We start from the raw sequence: 26,052 nt of genomic DNA, 5'->3' as shown, positions 1-26,052 counted from the left end.
AGATCCACAAATGCACAGTTTCCTCAGCTTAGAAACACATCCATTGGAAAACCTGGAATTTCTGCTCTTCACAGAAGAAATCACAGAAACCCCACATTGCAGATAGAGGCCATTTCGGCCCATCGAGCCTGCACCGACACATATCGCACCCGATCCCCATAACCCCCACATATCCCACCCTATCCCTGTAACCCCATGTATTTTAATCCCCCTAACACTAAGGGTCAATTTATCATAGCCAATCAACCTAACCCGCACATCTTTGGACTGTGGGAGGAAACCGGAGCACCCGGAGAAAACCCACGCAAACACGGGGAGAATGTGCAAACTCCACACAGACAGTCGCCCGAGGTCGGATTTGAACCCGGGTCTCTGGCGCTGTGAGGCAACAGGGCTAACCACTATGCCACCGTGCTGCCCCTCTCCATTAACTATCTCTCTCTCCCTCATCCTGTCCTTTCTCTTTCTTCTTCCCTCTCTCTGTCCCTCTCTCCTCCCACTCTCCTTCCCTCCCTCTCGTTCTCACCCTCCCTCTTCCCTTCCTCCCTTCCTTTCTCCTTCCCTCCCTCTTCCTTTCCTCCATCTCAACCTCCCTCTTCCCTTCTGTGCTAGCTGTGGCTCAGTCGGTCTCTCTCTCGCCTCTGAGTCAGAAGGTCGTGGGTTCGAGCCCCCACTCCAGAGACTCGAGCTACATAATCCAGGGCCGACACTCCCGGTGCCAGTACTGAGGGAGGTGCCATCTTTCGGAGGTGGCATTAAATCGAGGGCCCCATCTGCCCTCTCAGGTGGGCGTAAAAGATCCCATGGCCACTGCTGGAAGAAGAGCGGGGGGGGGGGGGGAGTTCTCCCCAGTGTCCTGAAGCCAATATTTATCCTTCAAACAACATCACTAAAAATAAATGATCTGGTCATTATCACATTGCTGCTTGTGGGATCTTTCTGTGCTCAAGTTGGAAAATCCAACATTACAACAATGACTACACTTCAAAAGTACGTCATTGGCTGTAAATTAGCTTGAGAAATCCTGAGGTCGTGAAAGGCGCTATATAAATGCAAGTCTTTTTTCTTTTTCCATGCTCCCTCCATCTCCCCTTCCTCCCTCTCTCCCCTCCCTATTCCCTCTCTTTCCCTCCCTCCCGCTTTCCCTCTCCTTTCCCTCCCTCCTGCCCTCACTCTTTCCTCCCTCTCCCTCACTATTCCATCCCTCCCTCTTCCCTTCCTCCCTGTCCGTGTTAATTTCACAGTCGAAACTGACCCGACTCTGCGTTACACTTTATTAAAACAAACATCTCTTTTTAAAAAAAAACGCCACCTCGATTCTCATTTCGCTTTTTGGCAACCGGTCAAGATTTCAGAATCAGTCACCTCAAGATGATCCCTCCCAGAGAGAGAGAGAGGAAAAACAAACCAGGGCTCACTCTCAAAATAAAACAAAAACCTGGGAGAGGTAAGTCTCCAGGTCGAAATGTCAGAGAATTATTAACACGAAGCTGCACAGGCGAATATCTGATCACAGGGTAAGGTTTCCTTCAATGTCTGTTACACACAGACCCACCCCTCCCCCCTCCTCTGAGCAAGGCAGTCAATCACAACACATTTAATAAATCAATAAAGTGGGAATCAGTGGAAATAATGAAACGTGCCTCTAAAGAGTGACAAGAGGTGTTTTAATGTCCAAGTGGAGTTGCTGTGTGTGTGAGATTTATTTCTGTGTCTGTCTCTCTCTCTCTCTCTCTCTCTCTGCCTTTCTATGCTAATTCTGCCCTCTCTTGGAGAGCGTGTCGCCCCGGGACCCCTCCGAGAGACTGACTTTTCCATGAATACAGCCCCATCCAATTCCTTGTTTTTTAAAGAGAGAGAGAGAGAGCAAACTACAGTGTGTGTGAGAGAGAAAGAAAAACAAGAGCGAGAGGAGCAAAAACATAAACCAGCGCCTTTCCAAAATTAAAAAAAACAGCAGCCAAGAATTTTTAAAAAAACCCACAACCTTAAATCTTCAGTCAAATGGACAGAGGCAGAAAAGGGGACACTTAATTGGGTGTGAAATCTGCTGAGACTCCTCGCACTGAGAAGGTAAGAGCCTGGGTTTTTTTTTTGTGATTTGATTTCCTTTTGAAAATGTTGTTGCAATCCAGGAGTGTTTGGGGAATATTCTTTTTAAACTCTTCTCAGTTAAAATGCGCATTTCAGGAAGAGAGAGAGCGAGCAAGAAAATAAATAAATCTCCGCTGAAGATGGCGACTGTTTTGGGGGGTTGGTGGGGGGTGGGGATGGTCAGTGTCGGACTCAGGAGGAGGAGGAGGATAGTGTGCAACTGGAGCAAGGCAGCTCGGAAACAGCGTTCAGTCTCAAACACCTTGTCCGCTTGTTCAGGATACAATGTGCGCACCCTCAATAACTTCTCTCTTTCTCTCCTCCTCCCATTCCTCTCTCCTTTCTTTGCATCTCTCCTCTTTCGTTCCTTCTCTCTTTCCTCCTTTTTCTTTCCTTCTCTCCTCTCCTCTCTCTTTCCGTCCCTCTCTCGCTCTCTTTTTCTCTCCTCTCTCTCCTCCTCCCATTTCTCTCCTTTCTTTGCATCTCTCCTCTTTCTTTCCTTCTCTCTCTTTCTTTCTCTCCCTCTCTCTCTCTCTTTTGCCCAGGGACTCCCAGGGGCTGAGGATCGTCAATTTCCGCTTGAAACTGACCCACATGTTTCCTCCTCCTCCTCTTTCCCATTTGATATATATAAATATATTTTTGTTATTAATTTGCGAGTTTTCGCCGGCCTCTTTCGTCTCGTCTCAAGGGGAGGAGTTTGGTTTGGTTCCCTGTACAGGGAGGTGAGGTGCTGGGAGAGATCGGTTTCCTTTACCTCTGTGCAATATATCTCCTCTTTAAGTGTCCATTTCTCTCTATCTCCTTTTTAAACTTGCCATTTTAATCTCAAATGAGGGAATTTTTAAGCTCGATTTTTTGGTTCTTGAAAAATACATTTTTTATATATACATATATATTCTACCCCCGGAAGGATTTTTTTTTGGAAGTGTTGAGAAATTTGCAAATGTTTCCCCCCCCCTCATTTCCCCCCTCTCCCCCATTCCGCCCCCACCCCCCCCCCGTGCTCAAATGCAGTCAGTGGATCACCCCTGTGTTTGCAGCTAATGGGAACGCCTCCTCCCAGTAATAAGAAATAGAGCTGACTCTGCTTAAAGGGGCCGTGCTTTAAAGGGGAATGCTTTCAATTTTTTTGATTGCAATTTATTTCAGAACGCCCCTTTCCCCCCGCAGATCGAAGCCTCACATGCCCCCACCCCGAGTTAATTCATGAGCAGAGTATAAGACAGAAAGAACTTGCATTTATATAGCGCCTTTCACCACCTCAGGACATCCCAAAGCGCTTCACAGCCAATGAGGTACTTTTTAAAAAAAAGTGTAGTCACTGTTGTAATGTAGGAAACGTGGCGGCCAATTTGCGCACAGCAAGCTCCCACAAACATCAATGTGATAATGACCAGATCATCTGTTTTTTCAGTGATGTTGATTGAGGGATAAATATTGGTCAGGATACCGGGGAGAACTCCCCCCTGCTCTCCTTCCAATACTGCCATGGGATCCTTTATGTCCACCTGAGAGGGCAGACAGGGCCTCGGTTTATCGTCTCATCTGAAAGACAGTGCAGCACTCCCTCAGTACGGGCACTGGGAGTGTCGGCCCTGGATTATGGCGCTTGAGTCTCTGGAGTGGGGACTCGAACCCATGGCCTTCTGACTCAGACATGAGAACATAAGAAATAGGAGCAGGAGTAGGCCATACGGCCCCTCGAGCCTGCTCCACCATTCAATAAGATCATGGCTGATCATCCACCTCAACTCCACTTTCCCGCCCGATCCCCATATCCATTGATTCCTCTAGAGTCCAAAAATCTATCGATCTCAGCCTTGAATATACTCAAAGACTCAGCATTCACAGCCCTCTGGGGCAGAGAATTCCAAAGATTCACAACCCTCTGAATGAAGAAATTCCTCCTCATCTCAGTCTTAAATGGCCAACCCCTTATCCTGAGACTATGCCCCCTAGTTCTAGACACTCCAGCCCAGGGAAACAACCTCTCATCATCTACCCGGTCAATCCCCTTCAGAATCTTATATGTTTCAATGAATCATAGAGTCATAGGGCACAGAAGGAGGCCATTTGGCCCATCGAGTCCGTGCCTGCTCTCTGTAGAACAATCCAGTCAGTCCCATTCCCCCGCTCTATCCCCGTAGTCCTGCAAGTTTATTTCCCTCGAGTGCCTATCCAGTCTCCCCTTGAAAACATTAAGTGTCTCCGCTTCCACCACTTCCGTCGGCAGCGAGTTCCAGGTCCTCACCACTCGCTGCGTAAAAAAAATCTTTCCTCACATTCCCCCCCTGTATCTCTTGCCCAAAACCTTAAATCTATGTCCCCTGGTCCTTGTACCATCAACTAGTGGGAACAGCCGTTCCCCGTCTAGCCTATCCAAACCCGTCATAATCTTGTACACCTCTATCAAATCACCCCTCAGCCTCCTTTGCACTAACCTCCAAACTCCTCACCTCTCAGTCTTCTAAACTCTAGAGAGTATTGGTCCAGTCTATTCAATCTCTCCTCATAGGACAACCCTCTCATCCCAGGGATCAATCTAGTGAACCTTTGTTGCACCGCCTCTAAGGCATGTATGTCCCTTCTCAGTAAAGGAGCTCAAAACTGTGCCCAGTACTCCAGGTGTGGTCTCACCAAAGCCCCGTACAATTGTAGCAAGACTTCCTTACTCTTGTATTCCAACCCCCTTGCAATAAAGGCCAACATGCCATTTGCCTTCCTAATTGCTTGCTGTACCCGCATGCTAACTTTGTGTGCTTCCTGTACGAGGACACCTAAATCTCTCTGAACACCAACATTTCATAGAGTGTGACCCACCGAGCCACAGCTAAAAGGAATTGTGTGCGAGAGGAACAGGTCAGCATAGATGGTACTGGAGAAACAATGTGAAGTGATACGTAGGAACAGGAGGAGGCCATTCAGCCCCTCGAGCCTATTCCGCCATTCAATCAGATCATGGCTGATCTGTATCTTAACTCCATTTACCTGCTTTTAAGGTATGTCCATGTCCCTTGATAATCTTACCCAACAAAAATCTATCAATCTCAGTCTTGAAAGCTCCAATTGACCTCCAGCATCCAGAGCTTTCTTGGGGTAGAGAGTTCCAGATTTCCACAACCCTTTGTGTGAAGAAGTGCTTCCCGACATCACCCCTGAATGGCCTGGCTCTGATTTTAAGGTCATGCCCCCGTGTTCTGGACTCTCCCACCAGAGGAAATAGTTTCTCTCTCTCTACCCTATCGACTCCTTTAATCATCTTAAACACCTCGATTAGATCACCCCTTAATCTTCTACACACCAGGCAATACAAGTCTAGTCTGTGCAACCTGTCCTCGTAATTTAACCCTTTTAGCCCCGGGATCATTCTGGTGAATCTGCGCTGCTCCCCCTCCAAGGCCAATCTATCCTTCCTGAGGATCAGTGCCCAGAACTGAACACAGTTCTCCAGATGGGGTCTGACCAGAGCTCTGGACAACTGAAGCATCACTTCTGCTCCTTTGTGTTCAAGTCCTCGAGATAAAGGCCAGTATCCCATTAGCCTTTTTAATCGCCTTTTGGATTATGGAAAGAAATGGCACCTTAAGTGGTGAAGGTTTTAAATGTAGTGGCGGGGCAAAGGGAGCTTGCTATGCAGATACACGGGACATTAAAGGTAACAGCATAAAGTGGATGGGCCGATAGACAGTGGCTGTAGTTCAATGTAGAAACCACGTGAAGCAGAATTTGGAAGAGGAAAGATCCAGACGGGAAGATTTTAAATGGAGCAGGTTGTTAATGGGGAACGGCAAGTGGCGAAGGCAAACACATATCTCAGGCTTCTATGGAGAGCCACGAAATACAACAGGTAATGGTGAACTGTACAAGGCCTCAGTTAGGCCGCAGTTGGAAGTAATGGCAAACTGTACAAGGCCTCAGTTAGAAGTAATGGCGAACTGTACAAGACCTCTGTTAGGCTGCAGTTGGAAGTAATGGTGAACTATACAAAGTCAGTTAGGCGCAGTTGGAATATTGTGTGAAGTTTAGGGCCTCCTATTATAGGAATGATGTTAAAAAAATGGAACAGGAGCAGAGATGATTTATTGGGATGGTACCAGGGATGAGGAGTTGAAAGAACACTTGAGAATTAGGATTTTTTTTCACTGAGCTGGGATGGTTGAGGGGTGAAGAAGAAACACATACATTTATAAAGCACCTTTCCCAATCTCAGGACGTCCCAACATGCTCTACAGCCAATGGATTGCTTAGGCACATGATTCAGCCATATTGAGCAGTGTAAGATGCCACAAGTGTAATGAGATGACCAGCTAATCTGTTTTTGGTGGTGTTGCGTTTGAGGGAATGTTGGCTGCAGAACTCCCCTCCACTAGCATATATCTAATCTGTGCTGTACTTACCCTGGAGGTCTTTGATGTATCTAACCCGTGCTGTACCTGTCCTGGGACTGTTTGATGGGACAGTGTAGAGGGAGCTTTACTCTGTAGCGAACTCGTGCTGTACCTGCCCTGGGAGTGTTTGATGGGACAGTGTAGAGGCAGCTTTACTCTGTATCTAACCCGTGGTGCTGTACCTGCCCTGGGAGTGTTTGATGGGACAGTGTAGAGGGAGCTTTACTCTGTATCTAACCCATGGTCTACCTGCCCTGGGAGTGTTTGATGGGACAGTGTAGAGGCAGCTTTACTCTGTATCTAACCCGTGGTGCTGTACCTGCCCTGGGAGTGTTTGATGGGACAGTGTAGAGGGAGCTTTACTCTGTATCTAACCCGTGCTGTACCTGCCCTGGGAGTGTTTGATGGGACAGTGTAGAGGGAGCTTTACTCTGTATCTAACCTGTGCTGTACCTGCCCTGGGAGTGTTTGATGGGACAGTGTAGAGGGAGCTTTACTCTGTATCTAACCCGTGTTGTGCCTGCCCTGGGAATGTTTGATGGGACGGTGTAGAGGGAGCTTTACTCTGTATCTAACCCGTGCTGTACCTGCCCTGGGAGTGTTTGATGGGACAGTGTAGAGGGAGTTTTACTCTGTATCTAACCCGTGCTGTACCTGCCCTGGGAGTGTTTGATGGGACAGTGTAGAGGGAGCTTTACTCTGTATCTAACCCGTGCTGTACCTGCCCTGGGAGTGTTTGATGGGACAGTGTAGAGGGAGCTTTACTCTGTATCTAACCTATGCTGTACCTGTCCTGGGAGTGTTTGATGGGACAGTGTAGAGGGAGCTTTACTCTGTATCTAACCCGTGCTGTACCTGCCCTGGGAGTGTTTGATGGGACAGTGTAGAGGGAGCTTTACTCTGTATCTAACCCGTGCTGTACCTGCCCTGGGAGTGTTTGATGGGACAGTGTAGAGGGAGCTTTACTCTGTAGCGAACTCGTGCTGTACCTGCCCTGGGAGTGTTTGATGGGACAGTGTAGAGGAAGCTTTACTCTGTATCTAACCCGTGGTGCTGTACCTGCCCTGGGAGTGTTTGATGGGACAGTGTAGAGGGAGCTTTACTCTGTATCTAACCTGTGCTGTACCTGCCCTGGGAGTGTTTGATGGGACAGTGTAGAGGCAGCTTTACTCTGCATCTAACCCGTGCTGTACCTGCCCTGGGAGTGTTTGATGGGACAGTGTAGAGGGAGCTTTACTCTGTATCTAACCTGTGCTGTACCTGCCCTGGGAGTGTTTGATGGGACAGTGTAGAGGGAGCTTTACTCTGTATCTAACCCGTGTTGTGCCTGCCCTGGGAATGTTTGATGGGACGGTGTAGAGGGAGCTTTACTCTGTATCTAACCCGTGCTGTACCTGCCCTGGGAGTGTTTGATGGGACAGTGTAGAGGGAGTTTTACTCTGTATCTAACCCGTGCTGTACCTGCCCTGGGAGTGTTTGATGGGACAGTGTAGAGGGAGCTTTACTCTGTATCTAACCCGTGCTGTACCTGCCCTGGGAGTGTTTGATGGGACAGTGTAGAGGGAGCTTTACTCTGTATCTAACCCATGCTGTACCTGTCCTGGGAGTGTTTGATGGGACAGTGTAGAGGGAGCTTTACTCTGTATCTAACCCGTGCTGTACCTGCCCTGGGAGTGTTTGATGGGACAGTGTAGAGGGAGCTTTACTCTGTATCTAACCCGTGCTGTACCTGCCCTGGGAGTGTTTGATGGGACAGTGTAGAGGGAGCTTTACTCTGTAGCGAACTCGTGCTGTACCTGCCCTGGGAGTGTTTGATGGGACAGTGTAGAGGAAGCTTTACTCTGTATCTAACCCGTGGTGCTGTACCTGCCCTGGGAGTGTTTGATGGGACAGTGTAGAGGGAGCTTTACTCTGTATCTAACCTGTGCTGTACCTGCCCTGGGAGTGTTTGATGGGACAGTGTAGAGGCAGCTTTACTCTGTATCTAACCCGTGCTGTACCTGCCCTGGCAGTGTTTAATGGGACAGTGTAGAGGGAGCTTTACTCTGTATCTGACCCATGCTGTACCTGTCCTGGGAGTGTTTGATGGTGCTGTGTAGAGGGAGCTTTACTCTGTATCTAACCCGTGCTGTACCTGCCCTGGGAGTGTTTGATGGGACAGTGTAGAGGGAGCTTTACTCTGTATCTAACCCGTGCTGTACCTGCCCTGGGAGTGTTTGATGGGACAGTGTAGAGGGAGCTTTACTCTGTATCTAACCCGTGCTGTACCTGTCCTGGGAGTGTTTGATGGTGCTGTGTAGAGGGAGCTTTACTCTGTATCTAACCCGTGCTGTACCTGCCCTGGGAGTGTTTGATGGGACAGAGTAGAGGGAGCTTTACTCTGTATCTAACCCGTGCTGTACCTGCCCTGGGAGTGTTTGATGGGACAGCGTAGAGGGAGCTTTACTCTGTATCTAACCCGTGCTGTACCTGCCCTGGGAATGTTTGATGGGACAGTGTAGAGGGAGCTTTACTCTGTATCTAACCTGTGCTGTACCTGCCCTGGGAGTGTTTGATGGGACAGTGTAGAGGGAGCTTTACTCTGTATCTAACCCGTGCTGTACCTGTCCTGGGAGTGTTTGATGGGACAATGTAGAGGGAGCTTTACTCTGTATCTGCTGCTAAAACCCTGATCCATGCCCTTGTTACCTCTAGACCTGACTATTTCAATGCTCTCCTGCCCGGCCTCCCATCTTCCACACTCCGTAAACCTCAGCCCATCCTAAAGTCTGCTGCCCGTGTCCTAACTCGCACTAAGTTCCTTTCACCCATCACACCTGTGCTCGCTGACCTACATTGGCACCCGGTGCGGCAATGCCTCCATTTTAAAATATTCATGTTCAAATCCCTCCATGGCCTCGGCCTTCCCTATCGCAGTAACCTCCTCCAGCCTTACAACCCTCCGAGATCTCTGCGCTCCTCCAATTCTGGCTCTTTGCTCATCCCCGTTTTCAATCGCTCCACCATTGGCGGCTGTGACTTCAGCTGCCTCGGCCCTAAGCTCTGGAATTCCCTCCATAAACCTCTCCCCATTACAGCAGTGACTACACTCCAAAAAAAAATACTTCATTGGCTGTAAAGCGCTTTGAGACATCCGGTGGTCGTGAAAGGCGCTATAAATATGCAAGTCTTTCTTTCTCTGCCTCTCCCTCCTCCTTCAAGACGCTCCTTAAAACCTACATCTTTGACCAAGTTTTTGATCACCTGTCCAAATATCTTGTTGCGTGGGTCGGTGTCCTTTTTCTTGTTTGATAATCGCTCCTGTGAAGCACCTTGGGACGTTTTACTGCATTAAAGGCGCTGTATACATGCAAGTTGCTGTTGTCGAGGCCTGTTGCCGGTTGTGGCAGTAGTGGGATGGATTTGAGGTGATGAGTTTTGGGGATAAGGTAAACAGCTCGATGAAGGTTTCCAGGTCAATATCTGGACAGGCCATACTGAAAAGCGAGGGCAATGTTAGGCTTGCCGGTTGATGCCCCGTTCCCCACCCCACGACGAAAACCCCACCACCGCTCACCCCATGAAGAACGTCCTCCTGCCTCGTGGTACCGGAGGGCAAGCACTGCCCCTGGAACCCCTACGCGAGCAAGGGGTCGCGGTGGGGGGTCTGTGGGAATTGGGTACGTGATATGTCTGATTAAACACTGCAGGTGTGCAGGACACGGAGACCCTTTGACTCCAGGCTCCAGCCACCGCCCCCCCCCCCTCCCCCCGTGCTTTCCACAGGCTCGGGTGCTTAGGATGCAACTTGGAGCTCGTTACTCACTGCCTGAAGGTGCCTCCGACCTTCAGGCTCTTCGCTGGCTTCTCTTCTCCTGCATCTGAGGCTTCAAGCCAAACTTGTCTGTGAAAACCAGTTTGGCAACAGCTCCCCATCTTTCTCCATCCCTCCCTTCCTGTCTCTTTATCTTGTCTCTCTCCCTCCCCCTCCATATCCGCACTCCGTCTCTCTCTTCCCCACCGCGCCCCCCCCCCCCTCAACCGTTCTCTCCTATGTGCCCCCCCAACACAGGTCACTCTTTCCCCCCCCCACCCCACTCCGTCTCTCTTCCCCCCTCCGTGCCTCTCTTCCTTCCCCTCCGTCTCTCTCTCTCCCCCTCCGTCTGTTTAATTTTCTCTCCGTTCCTTTGTCTTTCCCCCCTCCCTCTTCCTCTGCTGCTGTGGGTCTGAGCCCCAATCCAGAGACTTGAGCAAAAAATCCAGGGCCGACACTCCAGGGCAGCCCTGAGGGAAGGCTGCACTGTTGGAGGTGCCGTCTTTCGGATGAGACGTTAATCCGAGACCCCGTCTGCCCTCTCAGGCGGACGTTAAAGATGCCACGGCTACTATTGGAAGAAGAGCAGGGGGGTTCTCCCCAGTGTCTTGGGGCCAATATTTATCCCCCAACCAGCATTTGGTCATTATCTCATTGCTGTTTGTGGGATCTTGCTGTGTGCATACTGGCTGCTGCATTTCCTACATTACAACAGAAACTACAATTTTTAAAAAGTACTTAATTGGTTGTAAAGCATTTTGGGACGTCCTGAGGTTGAGAAAAGTGCTGTATAAATGCAAGTCTTTCTTCTTTAGGACTGTTTCTCTAAGAGCTCCTCTCCCCATCCTGGCATGTGAGAGATTTATGTGTGCACGTGAGTGTGCACAACGGATAAGGACGAGGCTCATTTGTGATGCCTCCCACAGTCGAACACCTAGCCAACTGTCTGGGCTCTGTGGTGAAGAACAGGACTGCTTGGGGTAGGCTAGCAGAGAGCGCCTGTGGGATCCGTCCTCCCAGTGAGGAATCCGTGCCGTCAGGCTAAGGGAGACGGGGAGGGGGCAGGTTTGAATTTGGGGAGGAGATGCACACGTGTCTCGGGTTCCCTGCAGCATTTCAGTGAGGCTGGGAGCTGAAATATTGAGTTGTTTTCCCCTCACGGTTGAAGTACTGAAGCCACGAGATAGTTCTGAGGCTGCGAGAGAGGGACAGAGAGACACACATACACAGAGAGACACAGAGCGAGACACACACACAGAGACAGAGAGACGCAAAGAGACAGACACACACACACAGAGCGAGACACACAGAGAAAGGGAGAGAGAGAGAGAGAGAGACACACACACATAGAGTGAGACAGAGAGACACAGGGAGAGGGAGAGGGGCAGACAGACAGAGAGAGACAGAAAGAGACAGAAAGATGGAGGGGGAGAATTTCTGTTGAAATGTTACTCTATTCCCATCCAGCAGGTTTGGGGTTGGGGGTGGGGGGGAGGGTAGGCGGTGTGGGGTGAGGGATTGGGAGGATTGGATGAAGCTCATGTTAGTGAGAGCAGGAGGGACTGGGGCTGAAATTTCGCCCCACTGGCTGCTCCATCAAAAGGCAGGACATTCGTCTTCACGACGAGGAATATTGTTAAAGGAAAATACAAAAGGTTTTTGGTGCGAAACAAATTGCTGTCAGCAGAAAATAGCATCTGGGCCAGAGTATGTCCAGGCTCCCCGAGGACGGGCTCGGCCCACTTGCAGTGTTGTAGTCGCTCCAGTCTTCCCAAGTGCAAGGTTCTGCGAAGAGACAGCCTCTCTCCCAGTTTCCACACAGGGACATCCACCTCCACCTCCCCTCTGCCGCTGGCCTATTCCCCCTCTCCCTCTATCGCTTTCACTCTCTGTCTCGTTCAGTCTCTCTCCCTTTCGCTCTATCCTTTTCTCTTTCTCATTCTGTCCCTCTCTATCTCTCTCACTGTCCCTATTTCAATCTTTGTTTTCTCTCTCTCGCTGTCTCTTTCACTCTGTCTGCCTCAGTGTTTCTCTTTCCTTTTCGCTCTCTATCTTTTTCTCTCTGTCTCTATCTCTCACTGTCGCTCTCTCTATTTTTCCCCCTTCTCCGTCTCATTCTGTCTCTCTCCCTTTCGCGAGACATTAAACTGAGGCCCTGTCTGCTCTCTCTCAGGTGGATGTAAAAGATCCCAGGGACCTATTTCGAAGAAGAGCAGGGGAGTTATCCCTGATGGCCTGGCCAATATTTATCCCTCAATCAACATAACAAAAGCAGTTTATCTGGTCATTATCACATTGCTGTTTGTGGGAGCTTGCTGTGCGTAAATTGGCTGCCGCGTTTCCCACATCACAACAGTGACTACACTACAAAAGTACTTCATTGGCTGCAAAGCGTTTTGAGACGTCTGGTGGTCGTGAAAGGTGTTATATAAATTCAAGTCTTTCTTTCTTTTCTCTCTCTGCCTCTCTCTCCCTTTTTCTCTCTCTGTCTCTCTTCCTCTCACATTGTGCCTTCCTCTCCATGTCTCCCTTGTTTTCTGACTCAGATTGTGCGCCCTTCCTCCTGCTGCCCTCCAGTGCCTGCTCCAAGTGCCCATTCTCCCAGCGTATGCCCAGTGAGCATCAACAGGCTATTTGTGTGTGGGGCCAAATCACAGTTGAGCTGGATCTTGTCTTCACCCGACATCCAGACACACACTTTCTAGTGATCAGGAGCAGGAACCCCCCCCAGCTGGTTTCATCGCTCCCTCTCCAACAGGTGGTTCTAAGGCCAATTGTATTCCCCCTTAGTGCTGCCCTCCCCAATTCCCCGGTCTGCGCTGATCCCAGCCGGGGCGGGTGGTATGGGAGGGCTAAAGTTGAGACTGAGCCCCACACAGAGCAGGAAGAGTCCAGGTTCCAACCCCCCCCCCGGTCTGTGGCACCCATTCCCCGATTGTTTGGGGGGGGGGGGGGGGGCGGTGGGAAGAGGGTTGGATATAAACGGGGAATGGGCAGAAGAGGCCAAGAGGGCTGAGAGGTCAGAAGAGGGGAGAATGAAAGGGCAAGAAGGTGCAGAAGGTGGTTGGGGGGCGGGGGGGGGGGAGGCCAAGAGGGTGCAAAGGACAAGAGGGGGCAGAAGGGGGGCATTGCCCCAGATCACACGCCCTGACCATGTTCTCTCTGTTTGACCAGCAGGTATGCAGCACAGCTAGCCGCTGGCCACCTCCCTCCCTCCGGCATGGCGGCCAAGCGCAAGTCCAGCACGCCCCGCCCCATCGAGCAGAGCGCGGCAGAACGGGCACCAGGCGAGGGTGAGGAAGCAGCCTGGGCCAGGGCTGGCGGAGCCCCCGAGGTGGTCTACGACAGGGTGCAAGACCGCGAGCTGGCGCTGGGCGCCAACCGGCGGTGGATGATGGAGGAGGAGGAGGACGATGATGAAGATGATGACGAGGAGGGGCCGGAGGGCTACCACTGCCAGATCTGCGGCTACCACACTGACCAGTTGCAACCCTTCAACGTCCACCTGCACACCGCCCACCCCACCGTGGTGCTACAGGAACTCTACGGGCTGCTGGGCTTGACAGGAGGGCTGATCCCCGGACTGGGCCTGACAGGAGGCCTCAGCCCCTGCTTTACAGGAGGCCCCATCCCTGGCCTAGGCCTGACAGGAGGTCCCATCCCCGGCCTAGGCCTGACAGGAGGCCCCATCCCCATCTCCGGCCTGACAGGAGGCCCCTACCCCGGCCTGACAGGAGGCCCCTACCCCGGCCTGACAGGAGGTCCCATCCCCGGCCTGACAGGAGGTCCCATCCCCGGCCTGACAGGTGGCCCCATCCCTGGCCTGGGTCTAACTGGAGGCCCCATCCCTGGCCTGGGTCTAACTGGAGGCCCCATCCCCAGCCTGGGGCTAACTGGAGGCCCCATCCCCAGCCTGGGTTTAATTGGCGGCCCCATTCCCGGCCTGGGCCTAACGGGAGGCCCCATTCCCGGCCTGGGCCTAGCTGGAGGACCCATCCCCAGCCTGGGCCTAACTGGAGGCCCTATCACCAGCCTGGGCCTAACTGGAAGCCCTATCACCAACCTGGGCCTCAGAGAGGGTGAGAAAGCCAAGGGGGGGAAGCCGGACATCGTGCAGATCGACCTGACTAGTGAGGATGAGGCGAGCGAGCGGACCCCAGGCCAGGAGGAGGCAGAGGTTGGGCCTGCGTCTGTCCCTGCCCCGGAGACCAGGGTCCCTGTGCCCATATCTGCCGCCTCCTCCTCGCTCAAGCGGCCAGGGCCTCCCGCTGAACCTGGGGCCCCCCGGGAGCTAGGCCCCGGCCTCGAGCAGGATGCCGACGGGCCTCTGGCTGAGGCCTTCAGCCGCTTCCCATATCCAAGCCCAGCTGAGCTGGCCCGCTGCGGCCTATCGGCGGGGCTGCCGGCCGAGCGGGTGAGGGTCTGGTTCATGGTGCAGAGGCTGCGGCACGGCATCAGCTGGACCCCCGAGGAGGTGCGGGAGGCCCGGGACAAGCTATGGCGCAAGCCGGGGACCCTGAGGCTGCCTGTCCCGCCGCCGCTGACTCTGTTCACTGACAACCCCCACCGTCCGCTCGTCCTCATCCCTGTGCCCATCCGAACTGAATCTCAGGGCTTATCCGGGGCCTATGGGGACCTGGCGAGCCGAGGCCCCGGTGGCGCCAACGGGGAGGCCCGAGAGCAAGTCACTGGGCCCGAAGGAGGCGGCGGAGGAGGCCTCCTCCCCGGCAGTCCCAAGAAGGCCCGCACCTCACCTGACGGCGCTGACTCTCCCGAGGTTTGGAGCTGCCTCCCCGGGGCCCCGCCGCTGCCCGGTGAGAGACGCTGGCGGAAGACCAAGGACCAGCTAGCCGCCTTGAAGAGCAGCTTCGCCCGCGACCGCTACCCGGACGAGGCGGAGACGAGGAGGCTGCAGGCCCGGACTGGCCTGGGCAAGTCGGAGATCAAGAGGTGGTTCAGCGACAGCCGCTACCAGCTGCGCAACCTGCCCGCCTCCTACTTCCAGCTCCGCCTCAGTGGGAGCCTGGCCTGGCAGGGCAACGGTGGAACCCCATCCCAACCTGAGGCCGAGGCTGAAGCTGGGCCTGCCCGGGAGGGAGGTCAAGAGATGGTTGGAGACGCACTTCACTGCTTCGGCGAGATGACGCCAGCGTCGGTGGCCCAGTGCAAGGTGGAGGAGGGCGATTTGAACCAAAGAAAGGCCGAGGAGGAGGAAGAGGCCAAGGCCGCAAGCCTGCCCGGGAGCTCGGTTGCCATGGAGACGGTGGCCCACTGCTCCGTCGGGAGCTCAGTTGCCATGGAAACGACGACCCACCGCGCCCAGGCCCCAAGTCAAGCCCCGGCCCCCTCGCCGGGCCGTCCCAGGAAAACCAAAGAGCAGTTGGCCATCCTGAAGACTTTCTTTCTGCGGTCACAGTGGCCGAGCGGCGACGACTACACGCGGCTGGTGGAGCGGACGGCGCTGGCCCGGGCCGACATCATCCAGTGGTTCGGTGACACCCGCTACGCCCTAAAGAACGGGCAGCTGAAGTGGGTGCACCGCAGCCCCATGGCCTTCACGGCCGGGACGGGCGCGGAGCCTGGGCCGGGGCCCAGGACGGACTGCGGGCCCTTGGAGGAGTACCTGAGCCGGCGCGGCCGCCTGAGGCAGGAAGACCTGTACCAGCTGTGCGTGGAGACGCGGATGAGCGCCCAGCAGGTGGCTGAGTGGTTCCGGCGGCGGGCCCGGCCGCTGGAGCTGGAGTTGGAGGCTGTGGTGAGCGAAGAGGGCGGGTCCGAGGAGGACGGGCCAGAGGAGGAGAGCGGCGGGTCAAGTGAAAAGAAGCTGGACCACGGGGGCCACATCATCAGAGTGCTGCTTTAACCCCTTGGGGGGGTGTCAACTCTACCCAGTCTGCAGGGGGGGGGGAGGGGGGGGTCAACTCTACCTGGTCAGGAAGCCTTCCATCCTCCTTCCCCATCCCACCCTCCCTAAGGTTGTTGTCACCTCCCCCTTCGCCTTCTCCCCCCACCCCCGTCTCCCCATCACTGTTCTAGGGGGGTGTCCCTCTCACCGTGTGTGTGTTGCCCCCTTCCCTCCCCAGTGTGAGGCTCCGTTCTAGGGGTATCCCCTTCCCGCCTGCGCAGTGGGTGCCTTCATGTTGTTGAATCCCTCGTCCAATCCATGTGCACGGATGCCCCGGCCTGTTCTTGCCTTCGGGTGAGGGGTCTGAGATCTCGCTGGGACCCAACGGCCAGAGCTTTCTAGCACCCCTCCCTCAATGGTTAGGCCGGTCAATGCACTGCCTAGTGTAGAACTGAGCCCCACACCGAGCCGGAAGAGCGCAGGTTCCATCTGCCCCCTCCGCTCTGTGCCGAGTTAGATGATCCTAGTCGGAGGTGGGCGGTAGATGGGTTACAATTGGTATGGAGCCTAGGTTCCATCTCCCAGTCTGTGCTGAGTTACTGATCCCAGCTGGCGGGGGGGGGGGGGGGGGGGGGGGCGGTGGTATGGGGAGCACATCAGTTGACCACTGCAGCCCAGTGGAACCCGCACCCCAGCAAGGGATCAGCATCTTCGGGAGGAAGGAGCGGCCGCCGCTGGTGGGACCCATACCTGTGGAGGGGGGGGGGGGGGGCGGTTAGGAAGGCGGGGGGGGGGGGGGAAAGGCCACCAGAGGTCCATCTCCCTGGAAATGGGGACCAGTGTCGGTGGCCTGGGTTATGGGTCACAGAGTTCACTCCAGCGGTGACCCTACCCCGACCAGGCAGAGTAATTCCCCCCCGACACGGCGACAGACTGAACACTGGGGAAAATGAGTCATCCGTACGGATATGAATTGGACTAGTTCCGTACTGACCACTGAGACTTAAACCACCCCCCACCACCGTTCAGTCGCCGGGACTGGTCATCGAACTGATCTGCTTTCTTACCACCCCCACCTTGTTTTCGTTAAGTTAAATCGATCAACCAGATGTGTCTCTGAGCCATTTAGCGTTGGGTTTATCGAAGTGATTATTTGGACTGATGAAAAAGTGTTGTGATTTCCAAAAAAAAAACTTTTATAAATCAACCCGCCTCGTGTGTGCCTCCATTTCTTTCTCGGAAGTTCCTCGATCACTGACTAGCTTGTCACCGGCTTCTTTTAAACAAAAAAAAAGCACTAATCCACCTCCCGTTGCATTGGACACAGGGATCAAGATTAATTGGAAGGGAATAATTGCGCCAGTGCTTGCAGGTGAAATTCAGCATGCTTTAAAGTCAACCATTCCTTATCGACATTTTAAAAATCTCACGTCCGTGTGCTTCCTGTTATTGCACTTTTTTGGTGTATAGGGAGCTTTACAACAACAACTTGCGATTATGCTGTGCCTTTAACATCGTAAAGGTGCTTCACAGGAGCGTTAAAGAAAATATGACAGCAAGCCACATAAGAACATAAGGAATAGGAGCAGGAGGAGGCCATTTGGCCCTTCGTGCCTGTTCCACCATTCAATGAGATCATGGCTGATCTTCTGCCTCAACTCCATTCACCGGCCCTAATGCCATATCCCTTGATGCCCTTACTAGTCAGAAATCTATCAACTTCTGTTTTGAATATACCCAATGGCTGAGCCTCCACAGCCCTCTGGGGTAGAGAGTTCCAAAGATTCACCACCCTCTGTGTGAAGAAATTTCTCCTCATCTCAGTCCTGAATGGCCTATCCTTTACCCTGAGGCTGTGGCCCCTGGTTCTAGACTCCCCAGCCAAGGGAAACATTCTCCCAGCATCCATCCTATCAAGCCCTGTAATAATTTTGTATGCTTCAATGAGATCCCCTCTCATTCTTCTGAATTCAAGAGAATACAGGCCTAGTTTACTCAATCTCTTATCATACGACAGTCCCGCCATCCCAGAAATCAATCTCGTGAACCTTCGTTGCACTCCCTCTATGGCAAGTATATCCTTCCTTAGGAAAGGAGACCAAAATTGTACACAGTACTCCAGGTGTGGTCTCACCAAGGCCCTATATAATTGGAGTAAGACTTCTTTACTCCTGTACTCAAATCCTCTTGTAATGAAGGCCAGCATATCATTTGCCTTCCTAATGGCTTGCTGCACCTGCACATTCACTTTCAGTGACTCATGTACAAGGACACCCAGGTCCCTTTGAGCATCTGCACTCCCCAATCTTTCACCATTTAGGAAATACTCTGCCTTTCTGTTTTATCTACCAAAGTGGATAACTTCACATTTATCCACATTATAATCCATCTGCCACGTTCTCGCCCACTCACTGAGCCTGTCGAGATCCCCTTGAAGCCTCTTCACATTCTCTTCACAACTGACACTGCCACCTAGCTTTGTGTCATCAGCAAATTTGGAAATGTTACATTTAGTCCCCTCATCCAAATCATTGATATAGATTGTGAATAGCTGGGGCCCAAGCACCGATCCTTGCGGTACCCCACTAGTCACAGCCTGCCATCCTGAAAAAGACCCGTTTATCCCTACTCTTTGTTTTCTGTCTGTTAACCAATTCTCAATCCATGCTAGTATATTACCCCCAACTCCATGTGCCCTAATTTTGTTCACTAACCTCTTGTATGGGACCTTATCGAAGGCCTTCTGAAAATCCAAAGAGATATTAGGACAGGTGACCAAAAGCTTGGTCAAAGAGGTACGTTTTAAGGAGCAACTTAAAGAAGGGAATTCCAGATAGGGCCGAGGCAGCTGTAAAGTACGGCCGCCAATGGTGGAGCAATGAAAATCAGGGATGCGCAAGAGGCTAGAGTTGGAGGAACGTAAAGATCTTTATTCTGTATCCAACCTACACTGTCCCATCAAACATTCCCAGGGCAGGTACAGCATGGGTTAGATACAGAGTAAAGTTCCCGCTACACTGTCCCATCAAACACTCCCAGGGCAGGTACAGCACGGGTTAGATACAGAGTAAAGCACCCTCTACACTGTCCCATCAAACACTCCCAGGGCAGGTACAGCACAGGTTAGATACAGAGTAAAGCTCCCTCTACACTGTCCCATCAAACACTCCCAGGGCAGGTACAGCACAGGTTAGATACAGAGTAAAGCTCCCTCTACACTGTCCCATCAAACACTCCCAGAGCAGGTACAGCACAGGTTAGATACAGAGTAAAGCTCCCTCTACACTGTCCCATCAAACACTCCCAGGGCACGTACAGCACGGGTTAGCTACAGAGTAAGCAGGATTGGCAATTAAATATTGCAGGATATAACTCATTTAGGGTGGAAAGGGAAGGATGGAGGGGAGGTGGAGTAGCTGTACTAGTTAAAGATAACATAATGGCAGTAGAACAAGCTGATGTAACTAGCAGTAAGATAGATCCAGAATCCATATGCTATGCAATGAGTTAAAAGATAAGGGATCCAGCATCCTAATAGGGGTATATTATAGACTACCAAATAGTGAAAGGGAACTGGCGGAAGAAATATGTAGGCAAATCTACGAGGTGAGTAGCAGGCATAACCATGGGAGATATCAAAAATAACAACAGAAAATGTTGGAAAAACTCAGCAGGCCAGGCAACATCCGTGGAGAGAAAATCGAGGAACAGCACCTCATCTTCCGATTAGGCACTTTACAGCCTTCCGGACTCAATATCGAGTTCAACAATTTCAGATCATAACCTCGGCCCCCATTACATTTTTACTTATATTTTTTATCCACACCTTTGTTTTGGTTTTTCCCTCCCCCACTTTCCTTTTCTTTCTCTCTCCTACATGGCAGCTGTCTCCCATTCTGTCAGAACATTTCACACCTAATCTAGAGCCGTCTTTTGTCTCCACTAGTCCTATCACCATCTCGTCTCGTTTTGAATACCTCTTAATGTCTCTTCCCTTCTCTTGTTCTCTCCCAGCCTGGCCTTTTAATCTATTTCATTTCCAGTGCCTCTTTAGTCTTGATAAAGGGTTTTGACCCAAAACGTTGACTCTATTTCTCTCTCCACGGATGTTGCCTGGCCTGCTGAGTTTTTCCAGCATTTTCTGTTGTTATTTTGGATTTCCAGCATCTGCAGTATTTTGCTATCGTCATGGGAGATATCAATTGCCTCCAAATAAACTGGCAGGAAGAAGTAGCGAAAGCAGAAAAAGGAATCGTGGTTTTACAGTGTATACAGGACTCCTTTCACACTCAGTACGTAAGAAGTCCAACAAGAAAAGAATCACTGCTGGATCCTGTAATGGTCATGAATCAGAACAGATAGGAGAAGCAAGAGTAGGAGAGCATCTTAGTAGTAGTGATCACAACATAGTAAGGATCAAGATTAGGATCGAGAGTGACAGTAGGACAAAGACTAAGGTAATAGATTGGAAAAGAGCAAATTGTGAGGAAGTGAGGGTGGAACTAAAGAAGGTAAACTGGGAGAAAATCTTGGAAAACAAAGACAGAGAAACAGTGGGAAATCTTTAAAAAGGTAATTGATAAGAGTTCAAGAGAAATGTATTCCACTAAAAGCCAAAAACAAGCAAGCTAATTATGGGGCACTGTGGATGGACAAAGAACTAAAGGGGAAATTTAATCTAAAGAAAAAGACATACAAGAAGTACTTAGATGCTATAGGAGGAGGACAAAAGGGAATACGGAGAACTTAGGAGAGGTTAAAAATCATCAGGAAGGCAAAGAGAAATTATGAAATCAAATTATCAAGGAATGTGAAAAGGAATAATAAAGTGTGCTATCAACACAAATAACAAAAGGAAAATTGAAGTAGGGACACGGCCACTAAAGGATGAGCAAGATAAACTCACAGGCAATGACAGAGAAATAGCAGAAGTATTGAATAACGAAATTGCCCCAGCTTTTACTGAAGAAGATAATGAAAGACACTTCACTAGAGGGTGAGCTTAAAAAGAATATTAATACAGTTGGGATCGAAAGGGAGAAAATAATTGACAAACTAGCAAAACTAAAGGAGGATAAACCCCCAGGTCCTGATGGAATGCACTCATGCATACTCAACGAGACTAGGGAGGAGATAGCAGAGGCACTAGTTTATCTTAAAAAACAGTTCCATAGAAGAGTGTCAGAGGACTGGCAGACAGCTAATGTTGTTCCTATATACAAAACAGGATATAGAACAAAACCTGGGAACCATAGACCAGTCAGCTTAATGTCAACAATAGGCAAGATACTGGAATCTATACTAAAAGAAGTGATAGAAGAGCATCTGAAGACAGAAAATATAATAAAATATAGTCAGCAATGATTCCGAAATGCTAAGTTATGCTTAACTGAACTGATAGAATACTTTGAAGCAAGGTGTATTATACTTGCATTTTCAAAAGGCCTTTGATAAAGTACCACACGGTAGGCTCACGACAAAAGTTAAGTCAGGGGACCAATAGCTGAATGGATAGTAAATTGGTTAAAAAATAGAAAGCAGAGAGTAGGGGTAAAGGGTAGTTACTCAGATTGGAGTAAGGTAGAAAGCGGTGTTCCACAAGGATCAGTGCTGGGACCACTGTTATTCATAACTTACATTAATCATTTGGACTTAGGAATATGTAACTTGGTATCAAAATTTGCAGATGATACCAAACGGGGTATAGCTAACACTGAGGAAGATTGCAACATAATACAAGAAGACTTTAAATAACTTGCAGATTGAGCAGTTAAGTGGCAAATGAACTTTAATACAGATAAATGTGAGGTAATGCACTTTGGTAGGAAAAATAAAAACATCACCTACACCTTAAACATAAGAAACTGATCAGTGTAGAAGAACAAACGTATCGAGGGATACAGGTGACTAAATCATTAAAAGCAGCATCGCAGGTCAGCAAAGTAATGAAAAATGCTAACAAAACACTGGCATTTATTTCTAGGGTTACAGAATGCAAAAGTAGTTAAGTTACCTTAAGCTTGTATAGGACCCTGGTCAGGCTGCGCTTAGAGTACAGTGCACAGTTCTGGTCTCCATACTATCAAATGGACAGAACCACTGGAGAAAGTGTAAAAAATATTTACAGTGATGGTATCAGAACTTAGATAATACAGCTATTGGGAAAAGATTGAACAGGTTGGTGCTTTTTTCTTTAGAATAGAGAAGACTTAGAGGTGACCTGTGGGAGAATCCATAACTAGGGGCCATAAATACAAGGTAGTTACTAATAAATCCAATAGGGCAATAAGGAGAAATTTGTTTACTCAGAGTGGTTAGAATGTGTAACTCGCTATCACAGGAAGTGGTTGATGCAAATAGCTTAGATGCTTTCAAAAGGAAACTAGACGAGTACATGAGAGAAAATAGAATAGAAAGATATGCTGAAAGGCTGAGAGGAGGTGGAAAGAATGGGAGGAGACTCATAGTCATGTGAGTATAAACACCAGCACATACTAGTTGGTCTGAATGGCCTGTTTCTGCGCTGTATAGTCTATATAATTCTATGTAATGCTCCCTCTACACTGTCCCATCAAACATTCCCAGGGCAGGTACAGCATGGGTTAGATACAGAGTAAAGCTCCCTCTACACAGTCCCATCAAACACTCCCAGGGCAGGTACAGCACGGGTTAGATACAGAGTAAAGCTCCCTCTACACTGTCCCCTCAAACACTCCCAGGGCCAACATTCCATTAGCCTTTTTATTGTCTGTACCTGTTCACTAGCTTTTCATGATTTCTGTACTTGGACCCCTAAATCTCTCTGATCATTCACAGTTCCTAGCTTGACACCATGTAGTAAAACCTCTGATCTATCTATCTTTCTTGCAGAGTAAAGCTCCCTCTACACGCTATGGACAGAGAGTGGGGCAGTGGGGTTAGCTTGAGATTGATACAGGGCTATGGGGAGAGAATAGCCCTGTATCAATCCCAAACTAATCCTACTGCCCTGTTTTCGCCCCCCATAGCCCTGTATCAATTCCAAACTAATCCCACTGCCCACTCTCTCCCCATAGCCCTGTAATATGGTAACACTCTTTGTACCATTCCTGTTAGACTGTAATATGCTAACACCCCTGTACGGTTATCCCTTGGACTGTAATATCCTAACATTCCTCTAATATTAACCCCCTGGACTGTCATGTGTAACCGTGCTCAGTTTGTTGCTCCAGACTCTGACGTACAAATTCCCAGCATGCTCTGCTGTTGCCACCCCCATTATATAAGGTGCCGAAACCAGTCGTTCATCCTCTTCCCTCCCGCTACCCCGACTTAAAACCACTGACCGGTGGGGGTGGGTGTGTGAAACGGGGCTGGCCGAGCCAGACCAGCAGCAACCTAGAAGCCACTCAGCCCATTCAACCAAGAGCACCAGGACAGCCGGACATCACACTAACTGAGCTTCTTTATTAGGTTCTTACTTATGCCCAAAGTGTTAACGGAGCAAAGACAGAGAGAGAGAGAGAGAGAGAGAGACGACGGCCTCTCCTGTCCATTGTCATCTCCACCTGCGCCAGTTGTTGCTGTGCGGTGCTCCTTTCATAGCTGAAGCCCTCGGGTTCCTTTGGGTTGGGGGTCGTGCTCCCCGGTGGCGGCCGCGTCTCACTTTAGGGCGTGCCCCGCCCCCGCTCCGCTGCTCCTACAGTATCGTGTTTCTAGAGGCTGGGCTGCAATAGAGAATGGAATTTCCCGGTTATTTTGTTGCCGCTCTGAGTCTCTCCCCCCACCCCCACCCCCACCTCAACCACTGGTGCCGGCCACCTACTGGGGTACGGGTTCCATGTGGCGGCCTCTGCTACCTCGCTCAAGTGACACATTGTTCTACTCGCCGCCCAAGACAGTGCGTCTCGGTGGTGTGTTCGACCATGGGGCAGGGACGCCACAGCCAGCCCCGATCCTGTTCCACAGTCACACACGTACACACACACTTCCCAGCAGGACAGTGATCAGGAGCAGGAACTCGGGCTGATTTTTACCTCCTCTCTAATCCAGGGAATTCTGAGTAACCAATTGTACCCCGCTACTGCCCACCCCCGGCTGGGATCGGCTAACCTGGGCTCTTCCTGCTGTGTGTGTGAGGCTCAGTGCTACACAAGGGTGGGGCATTATCACAGCTGTGGATTTACACAGGACTGTACATGAGACAGTTGTGGAGTGAAGTGGGACACTACCACCAGCAAGAAGTTCAACTGGCCCCGTGATAAAAGCAACACGTGAAGAAGCACTTACATGGAAGGCTGTCGGAAGATGGCTGTTCGTGGCGCGGCATTCAACTGTTGAAAGAAGAAAGGGTCGTAAGAACATAAGAACATAAGAAATAGGAGCAGGAGTAGGCCAATCGGCCCCTCGAGCCTGCTCCGCCATTCAATAAGATCATGGCTGATCTGATCCTAACCGCCAATCTACTATCACAGAGCCATCTCCTGAATCTAACAGAATTAGACACACGAAATAGGAGCAGGATCAGGCTACACAGCCCCTGGGCCCGCTCCGCTGAAATGCTCCCCACAGGGCCATGTCCGATCCGAACCTAGACTCAAGTCCAAATTCCTGCCCGCTCCCCATAACCCTTAATTCCCTTTACTTCTAGGAAACTGTCTATTTCTCTTTTAAATTTATGTAATGATGTAGCTTCTACAGCTTTTTGGGGCAGCATATTCCATGGACCTACCACCCTCTGCGTGAAGTAGTTCCTCCTCGTCTCAGTTTTGAAAGAGCAGCCCCTTATTCTAAGACTATGCCCCCTAGTTCTAGTTTCACCCATCATCGGGAACATCCTCCCCGCATCCACCCGATCCAACCCCTTCACAATCATATGTTTCAATAAGATCGCCTCTCATTCTTCTGAACTCCAATGAGTAGAGTCCCAATCTACTCAACCTCTCCTCATATGTCCATCCCCTCATCCCCGGGATTAACCGAGTGAACCTTCTTTGTACTGACTCGAGAGCAAGTATGTCTTTTCTTAAGTATGGACACCAAAACTGTACGCAGTATTCCAGGTGCGGTCTCACCAATACCTTGTACAACTGAAGCAATACCTCCCTATTTTTATATTCTATCCCCCTAGCAATGAAAGCCAACATTCCATTGGCCTTCTTAATCACTTGCTGCACCTGCATACTAACCTTTTGAGTTTCGTGCACCAGGACCCCCAGATCCCTTTGTACTTCAGTACTTTCCAGTTTCTTGCCATTAAGATAATAACTTGCTCTACGATTTTTCCTGCCAAAGTGCATAACCTCACACTTTCCAGTATTGTATTCCATCTGCCAAATCTCTGCCCACTTACTTAGCCTGTCTATGTCCCCTTGCAGGTTTTTTATGTCCTCCTGACTCACTACTTTCCCTCCCATCTTAGTATCATCTGCAAACTTTGATATGTTACACTCGGTCCCCTCCTCCAAATCGTTAATATAGATTGTAAAGAGTTGGGGACCCAGCACTGACCCCTGCGGAACACCACTAGTTACTAATTGCCATTCTGAGAATGAACCATTTATCCCAACTCTCTGCCTTCTGTAGATAGCCAATCCTCTATCCATGCCAGAATATTACCCCCAATCCCGTGATTTTTTATTTTAAGTAATAATCTTTTGTGTGGCACCTTGTCAAATGCCTTTTGGAAGTCTAAATACACTACGTCCACTGGTTCCCCTTTATCCACCCTATATGTTACTTCCTCAAAGAACTCCAGCAAATTTGTCAAACATGACTTCCCCTTCATAAAACCATGCTGACTTTGTCCTATTAAATGATGATTATCCAAATGTCCTGTTACTGTCTCCTTAATAATGGACTCCAAAATTTTACCTACCACAGATGTTAGGCTAACCGGTCTATAGTTTCCAGCCTTCTGTCTACTGCCCTTTTTAAATAAGGGTGTTACA

At 50.4% G+C, this 26,052-nt stretch overlaps 1 protein-coding gene and 1 long non-coding RNA gene across 3 annotated transcripts; one reads left to right on the top strand and one right to left on the bottom strand.

Moving 5' to 3' along the window:
• Window positions 1-1,682: 1,682 nt before the first annotated feature.
• homeza (homeobox and leucine zipper encoding a) lies at window positions 1,683-16,865 on the top strand. Of its 2 annotated transcripts, none has more exons than XM_085985121.1 (2): window positions 1,683-2,073; window positions 13,456-16,865. In XM_085985121.1, exon 2 carries the CDS (start codon window positions 13,499-13,501, stop codon window positions 16,139-16,141), a length of 2,643 nt encoding a protein of 880 aa, XP_085841247.1. In that variant the 5' UTR covers window positions 1,683-2,073; window positions 13,456-13,498; the 3' UTR covers window positions 16,142-16,865. The 2 variants fall into 2 exon arrangements, with proteins under 2 accessions (XP_085841247.1, XP_085841248.1); XM_085985122.1 differs by having other exon boundaries at window positions 13,453-16,865.
• Window positions 16,866-21,893: 5,028 nt separating this feature from the next.
• On the bottom strand, window positions 21,894-25,053 carry LOC147119546 (uncharacterized). The gene is made up of 2 exons (XR_015077830.1): window positions 24,392-25,053; window positions 21,894-23,829 (listed from the first exon to the last, which is right to left on the bottom strand). It is a non-coding gene; the product is annotated as an uncharacterized LOC147119546 (long non-coding RNA).
• Between the last annotated feature and the right edge of the window lie 999 nt (window positions 25,054-26,052).

Source organism: Somniosus microcephalus, chromosome 4, assembly GCF_052327205.1.
Source record: "Somniosus microcephalus isolate GS21.2 chromosome 4, FLI_Smic_1.0, whole genome shotgun sequence".
Classification (NCBI taxonomy): Eukaryota; Metazoa; Chordata; class Chondrichthyes; order Squaliformes; family Somniosidae; genus Somniosus; species Somniosus microcephalus.
This window is presented reverse-complemented; position numbering and strand designations above follow the sequence as displayed.